This window comes from Heteronotia binoei, chromosome 8 (genome assembly GCF_032191835.1).
Source record: "Heteronotia binoei isolate CCM8104 ecotype False Entrance Well chromosome 8, APGP_CSIRO_Hbin_v1, whole genome shotgun sequence".
Lineage (NCBI taxonomy): Eukaryota > Metazoa > Chordata > Lepidosauria > Squamata > Gekkonidae > Heteronotia > Heteronotia binoei.
In genome coordinates this window covers 110,543,460-110,559,398 of record NC_083230.1, presented here as the reverse complement: position 1 = coordinate 110,559,398, position 15,939 = coordinate 110,543,460, and the positions used below count along the sequence as shown (strand labels likewise).

The window sequence follows — 15,939 nt, the reverse complement described above, 5'->3', positions numbered from 1 at the left end:
GATCAGCATTTCCCCATGAGGTACACTGCTCCTTCCAAATGTGTGCTTCTGCTACAATGAGGTGGAAAACAGGACAGGACTGGCTGCCCACTCTGAGAAAGAAGGAGGTGGGCATCAGGAAACACACTGGCAGGTCCTATGACAGAGATGAATGAATCTGTGTTTAATCCCCAGTTTGCTCAACCCAGAAACAGCTTTTTTAATTTTAAAAAAAGGAGAAAAATTTCTTACCTCCACATGGTACTGTGACGTTTCAGAGATGCTGCTCGCACTATCTCGTGCATAATTCTTTCTTTGCTCTGATTTAAAAGAGAAACAGGATTTGCCATCTTTAAATGCTGTAAATCACATATATTCATAGTCGATAACTGCTATTTGCAGTATGTCACAGAAGTGAGTACACCCCCTCACATTTTGTAAATATTTAAGTATATCTTTTCATGTGACAACACTGAAGAAATGACACTTGGCTACAATGTAAAGTAGTGAGTCTACAGCTTGTATAACAGTGTAAATGTGCTGTCCCTTCAAAACTACGCAACACACACAGCCATTAATGTCTAAACTGCTGGCAACAAAAGTAAGTACACCTCTAAGTGATAATGTCCAAATGGGGCCCAAGTAGCCGTTTCCCCTCCCTGGTGTCATGTGACTCGTTAGTGTACAAGGTATCAGGTGTGAAGGGGGAGCAGGTTATCGCTCTCATTCCCTCATACTGGTCACCGGAAGTTCCACATGGCACCTCACAGCAATGAACTCTCTGAGGATCTGAAAAAACGAATTGTTGCTCTACATAAAGATGGCCTAGGCTATAAGAAGATTGCCACGACCCTGAAACTGAGCTACAGCACGGTGGCCAAGACCATACAGTGGTTTAACAGGACAGGTTCCACTCAGAACAGGCCTCGCCATGGTCGACCAAAGAAGTTGAGTGCCCGTACTCAGCGTCATATCCAGAGGTTGGCTTTGAAAAATAGACATATGAGTGCTGCCAGCATTGCTACAGAGGTTGAAGGGGTGAGAGGTCAGCCTGTCAGTGCTCAGACCATAAGCCTCACATTGCATCAAATTGGTCTGCCGGGCTGTCGTCCCAGAAGGAAGCCTCTTCTAAAGATGATGCACAAGAAAGCCTGCAAACGGTTTGCTGCAGACAAGCAGACTAAGGACATGGATTTCTGGAACCATGTCCTGTGGTCTGATGAGACCAAGATAAACTTATTTGGTTCAGATGGTATCAAGCGTGTGTGGCAGCAACCAGGTGAGGAGTACAAAGACAAGTGTGTCTTGCCTGCAGTCAAGCATGGTGGTGGGAATGTCATGGTGTGGGGCTGCATGAGAGCCAGTTTGGTGTAGTGGTTAAGTGTGCGGACTCTTATCTGGGAGAACCGGGTTTGATTCCCCACTCCTCCACTTGCACCTGCTAGCATGGCCTTGGGTCAGCCATAGTTCTGGCAGAGGTTGTCCTTGAAAGGGCAGCTGCTGTGAGAGCCCTCTCCAGCCCCACCCACCTCACAGGGTGTCTGTTGTGGGGGAGGAAGGTAAAGGAGATTGTGAGCCGCTCTGAGACTCTTCGGAGTGGAGGGTGGGATATAAATCCAATATCTTCTTCTTCTTCTTCTGCCAGCACTGGGGAGCTACAGTTCATTGAGGGAACCATGAATGCCAACATGCACTGTGACATACTGAAGCAGAGCATGATCCCCTCCCTTCGGAGACTGGGCCGCAGGGCAGTATTCCAACATGATAACGACCCCAAACACACCTCCAAAACGACCACTGCCTTGCTAAAGAAGCTGAGCATAAAGCTAATGGACTGGCCAAGCATGTCTCCAGACCTAAACCCTATGGAGCATCTGCAGGGCATCCTGAAATGGAAGGTGGAGGTGCACAAGGTCTCTAACATCCACCAGCTACGTGACGTCATCATGGAGGAGTGGAAGAGGACTCCAGTGGCAACCTGTGAAGCTCTGGTGAACTCTATGCCCAAGAGGGTTAAGGCAGTGCTGGAAAATAATGGTGGTCACACAAAATATTGACCCTTTGGGCCCCATTTGGACAGTATCACTTAGGGGTGTAGTCACTTTTGTTGCCAGCAGTTTAGACATTAATGGCTGTGTGTTGCGTAATTTCGAGGGGACAGCACATTTACACTGTTATATAAGCTGTAGACTCACTACATTGTAGCCAAGTGTCATTTCTTAAGTGTTGTCACATGAAAAGATATACTTAAATGTTTACAAAATGTGAGGAGGAGGTGTACTCACTTCTGTGACATACTGTATTCTGTAGCAGCCATCCTTCAAACAGTTTTCTGCCAGTTTTCTTCACACACACACACACGCACAAGCCAAATTCAGATGTCATGGCTGAACCATGGGTTAGTCCTCAGGAGCGTGCAGCGAAGTTCCTTACTCATTCTTTTGTTTTGCAGCAACCCTCATTTTACAATTTGTCATTAGTAATTACACTTACATTCTGTCACCCTTCCAAACAATGTTCCCTCTAAGCTGCAGAGTCTTGTGAGCAAAAATTTTACTTTGTGAGCCACTGGCATTAAAGTTGCGAGCTACTCAGGCCTCGGATTCAGCAGGAGCTCACAGGAGCACAGCTCCTGAACCTTTCTGAGGGTTCCCCCTCCTCCCCACCTTGTGCATTGAATAGTAGGTGCAGCTGCATAACAATCCCTGGATGAGCTCCACCACCTATTTTTCTACAAAGTGACCCCTGGAGCTACTACATAAATTACTATGCTCTAGGTCATCCTTCCTGAGCTAGGACAAAAATCTGTGAGCGGGAAGCTAAAAATCTGTGAGCTAGCTCACAGTAACTCAGCTTAGAGGGAACACTGCTTCCAACTCAAGACACATTATATATAAGGCTCTTGGGATGTCTCAAGTTCAGACACTGTACAAACCAGGGCTGGATTAGCTTCAGTGGGGATTCTGGGACACGTGTCTTCAGACCATCCCCTGGAAGTACAAGCTGCCATGACATCCAAATTGGGCAAATTACAATCACCCTTCACCATCAAGGTTTAACTCCAAACCACAAGCAGAAATCCATTTCTGGTTTAGCAGCAGTTTACACATTTTGTAAACCAGATGCCGAAAGAAGCTACCGCAAACCAGATTAGAGAGAAAGTGAACCGGCAAGAATGAGAGCAGGACGGGGCCCATAGTACATTTCCGAATGCTTTACTATGAAGTCTCAACAAGATGAATGAGGTACTCTTGAGAATAAATTGGCAGAGTGGCGGGAGAGCCGCAGCAATGAGAGATCTGTAACAGTAACGTTTCATTAGGTTGTGTTCTTCGACCAACAGCAGTTCTCCTTCCCGTCAGTATAGAGAAGCCTCCTATAATGAGGTGGTGGTGGAGGCCACAAGTATAGCCACCTTCAAGAGGGGTTTAGATAAAAATATGGAGCACAGGTCCATCAGTGGCTATTAGCCACAGTGTGTGTGTATATATAAAAATTTTTGCCACTGTGTGACACAGAGTGTTGGACTGGATGGGCCGTTGGCCTGATCCAACATGGCTTCTCTTATGTTCTTATAATATTGCTCATTGTGAGTCCCCACCACTTCTAAAATGGTGGTAGCTGCCACAAAACAAACTTGGTCACACACTGATACACGAAGCTGCCTTAGCTGAATCAGACCATCGGTCCATCGTCAGTACTGTCTACTCAAGACAGGTGGCAGCTCTCCAGGGTCTTGCGTAGAGGTCATCATATCACCTCTTCAGACCTGTAGCCAGTGTGGGGAGGCACTGAGGGGACTGCCCCCTATCGAAGTTCACCCAAAGGGTGATTAATATGTGGAATTCACTGCCACAGGAGGTGGTGGAGGCTACAAGCATAGACAGCTTAAAGAGGAGATTGGATAAACATATGGAGCAGAGGTCCATCAGTGGCTATTAGCCAAAAGGTATAGAGGGCAAGTGATGCTCTGTATTCTTGGTGCTTGGGGGGGGCACAGTGGGAGGGCTTCTAGTGTCCTGGCCCCACTGGTGGACCTCCTGATCAGGGCCGGATCTAGGGGAGGCAGAGGGGGGTGCTTGCCCCGGGCGCCAACGGAGGGGGGGGCGCCAAATTGGGTATTGGGTCCATTGTATTCTGTGGGACCAAAAGACAGAATGACCCATAAGGGGGCATCATTTTTTCATTTTGCCCCCCCTCAAAAAACATGTAGATCCGATCCTGCTCCTGATGGCAGAGTGTTGGACTGGAAGGCCACTGGCCTGATCCAACATGGCTTCTCTTATGTTCTTATGAAGTTGCAGCACCCCACCCTTCCACACACACACAACCTTCTCATCTGATGCACAGACCAAGCGGCCTCCTTCTCCTCTCTCCATGTGCTCTTTGGTGGCTCTTCCAGGTAGGCTAGCAGCAGACAGGTGAGGAGGCCGCCCACAAAACAAACCAGCAGGAGGGGTGGTGTGCACATTATGCCAACTCGCATGATGCAAGTGGTGACCAATGTTCCCTCTAAGCTGCAGAGTCTTGTGAGCAAAAATTCTACTTTGTGAGCTCCTGGCATTAAAGTTGTGAGCCGCTGCATAAATTACAGTGCTCTGGGGCCATCCTTCCTGAGCTAAGACAAAAATGTGTGAGCTGGAGGCTAAAAATCTGTGGGCTAGCTCATGCTAACTCAGCTTAGAGGGAACACTGGTGGTGGCATGCCCTTTCTCCCCTCATACTAGCGCTTCGGTCCCCTTGACACTGCCGCCGCCTTGCTTGCCCTCTGGCTGAGGGGCTCACGTCAGTCCTCCCCCACCTTGCTTCCCATGCATCGGGGCTGTGCAAGAAGGTGAGAGGTCCAAGCAGGGCAGCAAAACAGGAACAGGAGGCTCGGATTGTGCACTGCTTTACCCAAAGGAACCCTCCTTCTGAGGGCACTTAGACTGGCATGGAAGTAATTTAATTTCTCTTCAATTTAATTTAATCGGTGCCCCCTCCCCCAGCACCCTGGTGCTCCCTAAAAAAATGTCTGGGTACAGGGCTGCACCTCCTACTGCCTTTAAGCCAGAGGTGCCAGGAATCGAACCTGGGACCTTCTGCATGCCAAAGCAGATGTTCCACCACTGAGCTACAGTCCCGAGCAGTGTGTGGATCTGGATCACGGCAGCCTAGCAGCTGCTGCACCTCATTCCCAGCTGGGCCAGGGAGAAGAAAGCAGGAATGCCCCTTTAAGTGATGTCGCTGGAGTGATGCCCTTCCATTGGCATGTTGACCCTTCTCTCAACACAAGAGAAGGTAGATTCGCTGCTGCAAACAGGCAGCTGCTGTTGGGCTCCCTGCCCAGCAGGGAGTGGGTGGAGGAGGCTATTAGACTTCCCTCTCCTTGGCTGTCCAGATGGTGTATGAAGGCTTCTCCAGTTGTGCAAATAGAGGGGTATGGAAAGGCCTGTACGAAAGAGCTTCAGGTGGAAAGAAAGCTACCGCCACTGGAAGAAGAAGAGTTGGTTTTTATACCCTGCTTTTCTCTGCCCTAAGGAGTCTCAAAGCAGCTTACAATCGCTTCCCCTTCCTCTCCCCCCAACAGTCACCTTGTGAGGGAGGTGAGGCTGAGAGAGCTCTGAAAGAACTGAGACTGGCCCAAGGTCAGCTGGCTGGCTTCACATGGTGGAAGAGTAGAGAATCAAACCCAGTTCTCCAGATTAGAGTCCACTGCTCATAGCAACTAGACCATTCTGGAGTGGCTGTGACTTCCAGGCCTTGACCGATGAAACCCTGAGGAGTTTTAGAAAAGTTGGAAAATGCCAAAATGGTGAGCCAGTTTGGGGTAGTGGTTAAGCATGCAGACTTTTTATCTGGGAGAACTGGGTTTGATTCCCCACTTCTCCACTTGGAGCTGCCGGAATGGCCTTGGGTCAGCCATAGGTCTGGCAGAGGTTGTCCTTAAAAGGGCAGCTACTGTGAGAGCTCTGTCAGCCCCACTCACCTCACAGGGTGTCTGTTGTGGGGGGAGAAGATAAAGGAGATTGTGAGTCACTCCAAGACTCTGAGATTCGGAGTGGAGGGTGGGATATAAATCCAATATCTTCTTCTTGCCTAAAACAAAGGCTAGCGTTGTGTTATTTTAAGAGCAAAGGCAAGAACTTACTGCCTGCTAGCCGGACATGGCCAGTTGGGGGACTTAAGTCTCTGATCTGGATTCCATTTTAATTCAGAAGACCCCACTTATCAAAAAAGGGAGGAGCTTATACATAAGCTGAAGACCACTCCATTCTGGAACCGCTGGAGAACGCGTGGAAGATTGTCAGGAAACCCATAGTGACCTGAACTCAAGGTCTGAGCTCATATAAAAGGGAAACGGAACACAAACAGGATCACAACATGTGGCATCCTTCACTGCAACTCTTAGAAAATGCAGCTCAAGAACAGGACAGACTGTTCCTACATAAAGGGGCTATTTGCAGATATAACCCCGCAAATTATATTCAGATGGAAACATCTAAATATAGTTCTCTGCACAAAGCCCATTATCACTATTGGCGCTTAAAGAAAGCTGGCACGTAGCAAACAGAAGAACTGCCACTTGACAGGAAACATCAAGCCAACAGCTATGCTGAAGGAAGCTGGAAAAAAAGAATCTGTCGCATTGCCTTTACTTTCAGATGATAATGCACGGTGTGTATTCACATCATTTGCAATCCAAACCATATGACTATTCAAAACAGATTCCCAAACGCATGGTTAGCATTTCAGCTTCTGTAGAGGTGGCTAGTTCTCCGTTCCCCCCCACCCCCAAGATGATGGGTTATCTACCGTCGTGTCTTTCAAATCGCTGTCTTCCCAGACGGTAAAGTGCAATTTTACCATACTGCGGTGTGGAAAAGGTTACAGAAATCATTACAGGCTATATGCGAAAATAAAGAAAAAGGCTCAGGGGAGTACAGTATTGTTGCAAGTTGTCATGGGTCATAACCACAGTTGCCATGGCCACGTGAGCAAGGTAACATGGAATTGTCTGGTAGGTTAACATCTGAATGTTTACACTTTATGTTGGTCAGGGGTGGAATTCTAGCAGAAGCTCCTTTGCACAGAGAACTACACTTCCCATGACTCCCTGGCAGAAGTAATAACTTTTGGGCCATTCATTTAGTAACTGTGATTTTCCTCCAAGTAACTGCGATCTTCCTACTCATGTGGTCCCCCGACATCCAGGTGCTTCACAAGGTCAGATGTTGCTTAGCTTTCTTTAGGTGCTGAAATGAATAATTTGCCTTCAGCTGGGCATCCTTAGCCTGGAGAGGAGCATCCTTAGCCTGATCACCATCTTCAATAATTTGCCTTCAGCTGAGCATCCTTAGCCTGATCACCATCTTCAAGTACTTGAAGGGCTGTCATCTAGAGCAACGGTAGCTCTCCAGGTGTTTTTTTGCCTACAACTCCCATCAGCCCCAGCCAGCATGGCCAATGGCTGGGGCTGATGGAAGTTGTAGGCAAAAAACATCTGGAGAGCTACCGTTGGCCACCCCTGATCTAAAGGATGGTGTGGAATTGTTGTCTGTGGCCCCAAAAGGTAGGACCAGAACCTATGGGCTGAAATTAAATCAAAAGAGTTTCCAGCTCAACATTAGGAAGAACTTCCTGACCGTTAGAGCGGTTCCTCAGTGGAACAGGCTTCCTAGGGAAGTGGTGGGCTCTCCTTCTTTGGAGGTTTTTAAACAGAGGCTAGACGGCCATCTGACAGCAATGAAGATCCTGTGAATTTAGGGGGAGGTGTTTGTGAGTTTCCTGCATTGTGCAGGGGGTTGAACTAGATGACCCTGGAGGTCCCTTCCACCTCTATGATTCTATGATTCAGGTCATTCTTTGGGTGGTTTAGTATTGAGCTTGCCACTAAGGCGATTCCTGACCAAACTCAACGAATGCCTTCCAAATCTTGCTCAAAAACCACCTGATCCTGCAAACTAGAGGAGGTCTAACCATTTATAATAATTCTTAGAATCACATGTCCAAAACTGTAAGATCTTATTTGCTATTGTTTCCTCAGAAGAACTGAAAAGAAAATCAGAGAGTAATATAAAACAGCCCAAGAACGAAGCCCAAAGCAAAGCGAGAGGATGAGCAAGGCCACATCAAACAGCTCTCCACAAACAACCTCAATTGTTCTTTAGGTTAATGCAAGATGCTGCAAAGGGGGGGGGGGGGGATCGTAATGAAAGCATTTTGATTTCTGATTTCACCCAGATTTTTCAACACACATGAAGAGAACCTCTTGTTTTGGCCTAAACGCTGTCCTGAACAGGATAAACTGTAAACTTTTCTTCCTAATCACCAGGGGTCATTTTGTAGAAAAAGAGGTGCCGGAACTCATTAGCACAACTCATTTGCATATGCCACACACCCCTGACATCACCTGAATTAGATCAGCTCCGCATCTACCTTACAAAGCTTCTTGAATTGTAACTGTCATAATAAAACCTGACTCCCATCATACTTTTTAAATGACTTTCTTCTGTGTGGCCGCAGTGGCACGAGGAAGATTTCCATCTGTCTGCTTGATATGTTTTGGTTATTTTCCCATTTTTTTGTGGGGAAAGTATTAGAAAGTTTGTCAAATATTAGAGTTCAACAAAATTCTCACAGAGGGTTTGAACAATGGCACAAGTATCGTGGGGGCGGGGGGGGGGAGTAAGAAAGAAAGAGCACAATAACATTTAGAGGTTCCAGAGCTCTCTGCTTTTGTGAACTCCTTCCCAAAATGAGGCCTGATAATCACAGAGACAGAATTTGTCAACTGAAGCCAGAGAACAATAATATGGGAAAGAGATACAGAGACACACGTCTCTTATCCCAGATTCCATCACTGGAAAGTGATTCCACCACTGTCACATACAGTTGCCAACCTCTAGGTGGGGCCTGGAGATCTCCCAGAATTCCAACTGATCTCCAGATGTCAGAGATCAGTTTCCCTGGTGAAAAAGGCTGCTTTGTGGCATTATACCCAGCTGAGGTCTCTCTAAACTCCACCCTCCCCAAGCGCTACCCCCATATCACTAGGAATTTCCCTACATGGAGCTGGCAATCCTACCAGCACACAGCATCATTACCAGTCTGAGGTCTCATGGAGAGAGGACTTGTTTAATTCATGTACACCCTACCCTTTTTCTTCAGTGGTGATCCAGAGCAGATTACAGCATGCTTCTCCCCTCTATTTAACCTGCACATCGGTGAGGTCAGTTAGTCCCTAAGTGTGTGACTGGCCCAAGGTCACCCAGTGAGCTTCCATGGGGATTTAAACATGGGTCTCCCAGATACTAGTCCGACACTCTCAACCACAACACCACACTCAGGCCTCAGATTCAGCAGGAGCTCACAGCAGGAGCGCAGCTCATGAACCTTCCTCCCCACCGACCTTGTCCATTGAATAGTAGGTGCAGCTGCATAACAATCCCTGGATTAGGAGAGCAGGAAGCCAGCCAGCTAACAGGGGCTTTGGCATGCCCTCAGCAGCCCTCATTAATCCCTGGAGAAGCCCCCACACACCTTTTCTCCACTTCTTATGTGATTTTGGGCAGCGGATGGCTTGCTGGCCTTTTGACTGGGGGGGGGGGGTGGCCGAGGAGAGCCCTAGGCAAGCAAGGCCTGCTTGGGCTGGCTGGATCTCTATCCAGCCCAAGCAGGCCTCGCTCACCCGGGGCTCTCCTTTCAAGAATCGAGTTGCTTTTGGCTGCGGGGTGGGGCAGCATATGCTAATGAGTTATGCTAATGAGCTCCGCCACCTATTTTTCTACAAAACGACCCCTGACCACACTGGACCTGTGAGCCACGAGGGAGGCTCAGAAGTGACAAGTGTTTTTAGAACTTTTGGTTTCCTTACGGTTCTCCATTCCTGCTGCTAACAGCTGGTCCTTTTCCGATTTGAGTCTGGGCACGCCTGCCCATCATTATCAGGAAGAATGAGATGCAGGGATGCTGCTTCAGCAAAGCTGCTGGCTCCGTTATCATGTCAAGTGCCAGCTGTGCCGTAGCAGTTGCCTCAGGCTTCCATGATTTAACTAAGAATTCCCAAAGATTTTTCTGTTTCAAATATTTACTCCCTTGTGAGTTATGACAAAACGTGGACCGGGGGTCTGATTCAGTATACGCAGGGGTGGAATTCTAGCAGGAGCTCCTTTGAATATTAGGCCACACACCCCTGAAGCAGCCAATCCTTCAAGAATTTACAAAAAAGAGCCCTGTAAACTCTTGAAGGATTGGCTACATCAGGGGGTGTGGTCTAATATGCAAAGGAGCTCCTGCTACAATTCCACCCCTGAGTATACTCAGCGACACTGATAATGTCAAGACAGTGTGCGATTGCAATAAAAAAGACCAACGCCATGCTGGGTATTATCAGGAAGGGAATTGAAAACAAATCAGCAAGTATCATAGTGCCCCTGTATAAATTGATGGTGCAGTCTCATTTGGAATACTGTGTACAATTCTCGTCACCGCACCTCAAAAAGGATATTATAGCATTGAGAAAAGGGCAGAAAAGGGCAACTAGAATGATTAAAGGGTTGGAACACTTTCCCTATGAAGAAAGGTTAAAACGCTTGGGGCTCTTTAGCTTGGAGAAACGTCGACTGCAGAGTGACTTGATAGAGGTTTACAAGATAATGCATGGGATGGAGAAAGTAGAGAAAGAAGTACTTATCTCCCTTTCTCACAATACAAGAACTTGTGGGCATTCAATGAAATTGCTGAGCAGACAGGTTAAAACAGATAAAAGGAAGTACTTCTTCACCCAAAGGGTGATTAATATGTGAAATTCACTGTCACAGGAGGTGGTGGTGGCTACAAGCATAGCCACCTTCAAGAGGGGGTTGGATAAAAATATGGAGCAGATGTCCATCCGTGGCTATTAGCCATATATATATGTGTGTGTGTGTGTGTGTGTGTATACACACACACACACATACATTGGCCACTGTGTGACACAGAGTGTTGGACTGGATGGGCCATTGGCCTGATGCAACATGGCTTCTCTTATGTTCTTATACAGAAGCTTCATGGGCTTATATGACATCACTGCCAGCATTACAAAGAAGGTGTAAAAAAAACAGGAGGGGAGAAAACGGCAGGAAAAGCGGGCCAGGGCAATGGGTAGAGCTGTGGGGGAGATTGAGGAGGCAGGAGCAAGGGCAGGAGAGAGGGACAAGGGTGCAGCAAGCCAACACTTAAATCTGCTAACCTCCAATCAGCTGGGCATCCAAAGGGGAGAAGCAGGAAGTGCGACCTCCACACTTCCTGTTTAAAGCCTCTTGCCACCATCACCACTTTCCACCTGCTGATGCGGGAGGATGGAGAAACCTGTTCCAAACACCCCACCACCACCACCACCATCAGCAGGTGGGTGACAGCAAGAGGCTTTTAAGCAGGAAGCATGGGTGGTGAGCTTTCCGCTTCAACCTTCAACCCCTTGTCTCTGACACCCAGCTGACGGGGATGTTCTGCCAGCAAGATAATTGGGGGGAAAGAAGGAGCCAGATGAGGGGCAGGAAGAGGAGAGGGAAAGAAACGGGGGGAGTGAGATTTCCCTCCCTTGAAAATCTTGAATTTTCCCAGCTTGTTCACTTATATATAAAACCACTTTCATCATAGCTTTAACTATGACTAGAATGGCTAAAAGTGACTAAAAAGAATCACTAAAAATGACTAGAACTCGTGAGGAGACTGGGGTTAGGTTTTGTGGTAAAGAACAATAAGCAAATCGGGTCAGTAAAAAGCAAAATTCTGAAGGCTAAAAATTGAATTTGGCTTCTAGATTTTGGGCGGCTTGTATAGCCAAAGAAATTTGTCAAGGAATCCCCTAAGCTACCTTATTTATCACTGTCATCAGGACTTCCTTTGCAGCAGGAACTCTTTTTGCATATTAGGCCATGCACCCCTAGTGCAGCCAATCTTCCAAGAGCTTACAGGGCTCTTCGTACAGGGCCTACTGTAAGCTCCAGGAGGATTGGCTACATCAGGAGGGTGTGGCCTAATATGCAAAGGAGGTCCTGATAGAATTCCTTACAGGGCCTACTGTAAGCTCCAGGAGGATTGGCTACATCAGGGGGTGTGGCCTAATATGCAAAGGAGGTCCTGCTAGAATTCCTTACAGGGCTCTTCGTACAGGGCCTACTGAAAGCTCCAGGAGGATTGGCTACATCAGGGGGTGTGGCCTAATATGCAAAGGAGGTCCTGCTAGAATTCCTTACAGGGCTCTTAGTACAGGGCCTACTGTAAGCTCCAGGAGGATTGGCTACATCAGGAGGGTGTGGCCTAATATGCAAAGGAGGTCCTGCTAGAATTCCTTACAGGGCTCTTCGTACAGGGCCTGCTGTAAGCTCTAAGAGGATTGGCTACTTCAGGGGTGTGTGGCCTAATATACAAAGGAGTTTCTGCTACAAAAAAAGCCCTGGCTGTCATAGAAGTATGGGCCATATATAGGGTTGTCATGGGCTAGCAATTCCCGGGAACTCAGGGGGACAGGGGACAGCATACGGCACAGTGATGCCACTTCCAATTACACAACCCATTTCACACCTGCTGCTATATAGAGACTATAAGTGGGAGACCTAGTTCCAGGGATGGAAATTTTAGCAGGAGCTCCATTGCATATTAGGCCACACACCCCTGATGTAGCCAATCCTCCAAGAGCTTACAAAAAGGAGCCTTGTAAGTTCTTGGAGGATTGGCTACATCAGGGGTGTGTGGCCTAATATGCAAAGGAGCTCCTGCTAGAATTCCACCCCTGCCTGGTTCCCCTAGCTGTATTAGTTCTCTTACAAAAATGCCTTCATTATTATGCATTAAAACAGATTCCCTCCAAATTCATTATTAACTCATTGTTGAAGGGCTCTGGGGAGGGGACAGAAGAGAGAAAGCACAAATTATTCATGGAAATGACTGCTGTGTATGCAATCCAATTGAAAGATCGGAGGGCAACAAAGACGGTGAAATACGGGAACGCTGTGGACTTCACAAGGCAGAGATACCCTGAGGAACAGACGACGTGTACCGGAGCGAACCTAATGCTAATTTGTTCATTACGCTGAAGACCCGCTGCAAGAATCCTTTGACCGTTTCAGAAGTTTGACAATATTTCCGCCTTTGCAGCATTTTTTTCTTTGTATGTAACTTAAACACACATACACACCCACACGCATGCATACTGGCAGCCTATTCTTCTGTCATTTGGTACCTTTCTTGTTTTTTTGCTTCGAAGACGATCTGAAGAAATAAAATCCGTCTGCTCCTGACAAAATAAGGGGATCAAAAAATAGGCGAAGTCTGGTTCATTCCAACACTGATTAATTCTTAATTCTGACAGGGCAAAAGCCCCCGACGGCCTGGCTTTCAATGAAAAATGGGATGCTGTGTAGCCGTAAAGAAGGCAGAGAGAAGGAACACATTTCTCCATATGGAAAGCATTAACTCCGACATCTTTTGGAAGGGCTAGTTACAGATAGGTGAACTCTGGTTTGCCTCTAGATATAACCTTAGCAGGGAACTACAGTCAACTAAAGCTCTCTGAGAAATGTACCCGGTATTTACAAGGGTTTGCAAACACATTTTCTGAATTTACTTTTTTTTTTTTTAGGTGCCCGCTGTTCAATTGCATCCCCAAAACGTAAAGTGTGGAATGGTCCTTAAGACTGCCACTTTAAATTTCACAGGTTAAAAACAAAAGTCCAATTAAGGTGGCAGGACCCAAAGTTGCACCTGTGGAGACAGTCTGAACATAGCTACACCACTATTATACAGAGATAGCAGAAGGAATTAGGAAGCCAGAGACATGGGTTGGGAAAACAGCTACAGGACTGAGCTCAAGGCTAGGTTTATTCTGAACTGGAAGTTCTTACACCCACTTGAGAAGGAACTAATGTGAGCATGCAAGGAGACAGAGAGGGACGCTGTTCTATTCTGCAGCTCCAGTGACTCATCAGAAAGAAGAGTGTAAGGAAGGCATGATGGGTCTGATCTTCCTTTATCTCAGAGACTGCCTCAGCCCAAGCCAGGGGTGGCCAAACTGCAGCTCGGGAGCCTCGTGTGGATCTTTCACACGCATTGTGTGGCTCTCAAAACCTCCTCACTTCATCAGCCGGACTGCAGAAGGCATTTGTCTCTTTAAATCACTTCTCCAAGCCAAGCCAGCTGGCAGCTTGGAGAATGCATGTAAAGTTAAAGTTGCTTTCTTCCCACCTCTCCCTCTGCCATTCCTTCCTTCCTTCCTTCCTTCCTTCCTTCCTTCCTTCCTTCCTTCCTTCCTTCCTTCCTTCCTTCCTTCCTTCCTTCCTTCCTTCCTTCCTTCCTTCCTTCCTTCCCCTCTCCCTCCCACTCGGCTCTCAAACATCTGACATCCATGTCTTGCAGCTCTCTCAAGCATCCAACATTTATTCTATCTGACTCTTAGGGCGTTTTCGCACTCACCTTCAGCCGGCGTGACCCCCCTCTTCACCGCGCAGGATCTGCGCGGATTTCGCACTAAATGCCGCGGAGCAGCCGGAAGAGCCGGAAGCTCCCGGCGCAAAAGCCACTCAAACGTAAACCGCCAAAAAGCAGTTTCCGTTTGCGCGGCTTTTGCGACGGGAGTTTCCGGCTCTTCTGGCTGCTCCGCGGCATTTAGTGCGAAATCCGCGTAGATCCTGCGCGGTGAAGAGGGGGGTCGCGCCGGCTGAAGGTGAGTGCGAAAACGCCCTTACATTAAACAAGTTTGGCCACCCCAGCCCAAACAGCAACTATGATGGCAACCCCAGTCGCTCTTGCACTGCAGCACCACCACTGCAAGTGGCCAGAAGGTCGTATTGCAGCTACCGCTTCGTAAGCATCAGGTAACAAGAACAGCCCAATATAATTTTGCCAGGCTCTATAAAGCAGTTCTCTGACCTGGCTCAGGCAAAGACAGAACTCGTCTTTTCTTTGACTTCCTTTCCCTTCTTGGTTCCCTACTCACTTCCTGCCCACCCCTACCCACATATGTAGATTTCTTCTTACAAACCCAGCCTGGGCCAGGACTCCATAGTAATTTGTGGGTAGATGCCTTAAAATCCAGGTATGTCATCCAATCCTTCAAGGCATATATAGCAGTGAAACAAACAATATTATGTGCAGCAAACAGTGTTGACCACATGCCGCATGGAGCCAATATACATCAGATCTTTGCACCTGTTTTCAGCAGGGTTCCCATTTCTCCTGATTTCCTTCCCTCGGGCAATTAACTTCCAGCCTCTTACCCTGTGATTGGCATTCACAAGCACAGCCCTAGCAAGCCACCTCTTCCCACTGACAACTTATCGCTGTGGATACCCCCATTTACTGTATGCCAGCAGAACCCTACGGTTCAACACGCTGGGCCTAAAACCGAGCTCCGATCTTACTCTAAAATCATGCCCAAAAGTGTGCTGCAATCAGCAGCAACCCAGTAATTAAATCTCAAGAACCCAATTAATAGTCCACAAGTGTCGCCACGATAACTTTCAAAGCACTAATAATTCATTTGCTATTTGCCAGCCGATCAAACAGTCACTGTAAATCTCAGGACCAAACAATGCGCTGATTTATTGTCTGCTTTTTATGTTTGCAATGAACTTTTAATGGCCCTTCCGGAACAGATCCTATCAGAAAATCTAAGCTCCTTAAAAGCATGTAAAGATGTATTAACGCACCGATCATCAACACTTGATCAGTCTTTTGGGATGCATGTTAAGACTGCAAAAGGCAGTGTGTTCTGCTCATTTCCAGCATCGGGACTGGAAACAGGCAGCCTCTGGGCCAAATCCAGTCTTTTCACTTGCATTCAAAGGCAAAAGCAGCCTTGTCAGTGGCTGTTATTCAGCAACAGAGCCTGGAATTTTGACTTACCATGTTCCATTCCCTCTCTAGAATCATAGAGTTGGGAAGGGACCTCAAGGGGCATCTAGTCCAACCCCCTGCACAATGCAGGAAACTCACAAA

General features: G+C 47.4%; 1 protein-coding gene across 4 annotated transcripts in view; it reads right to left on the bottom strand.

The window, feature by feature from the left end:
• The window catches only part of EPS8 (epidermal growth factor receptor pathway substrate 8), a 119,976-nt gene that overhangs the window by 90,667 nt on the left and 13,370 nt on the right, over positions 1-15,939 (bottom strand). For all 4 annotated transcript variants that reach the window (XM_060245877.1, XM_060245879.1, XM_060245880.1 and 1 more), the window contains exon 3: positions 232-299. In XM_060245877.1, coding sequence (XP_060101860.1) covers positions 232-299 — 68 coding nt within the window. The remainder of the gene's footprint in view (positions 1-231; positions 300-15,939) is intronic.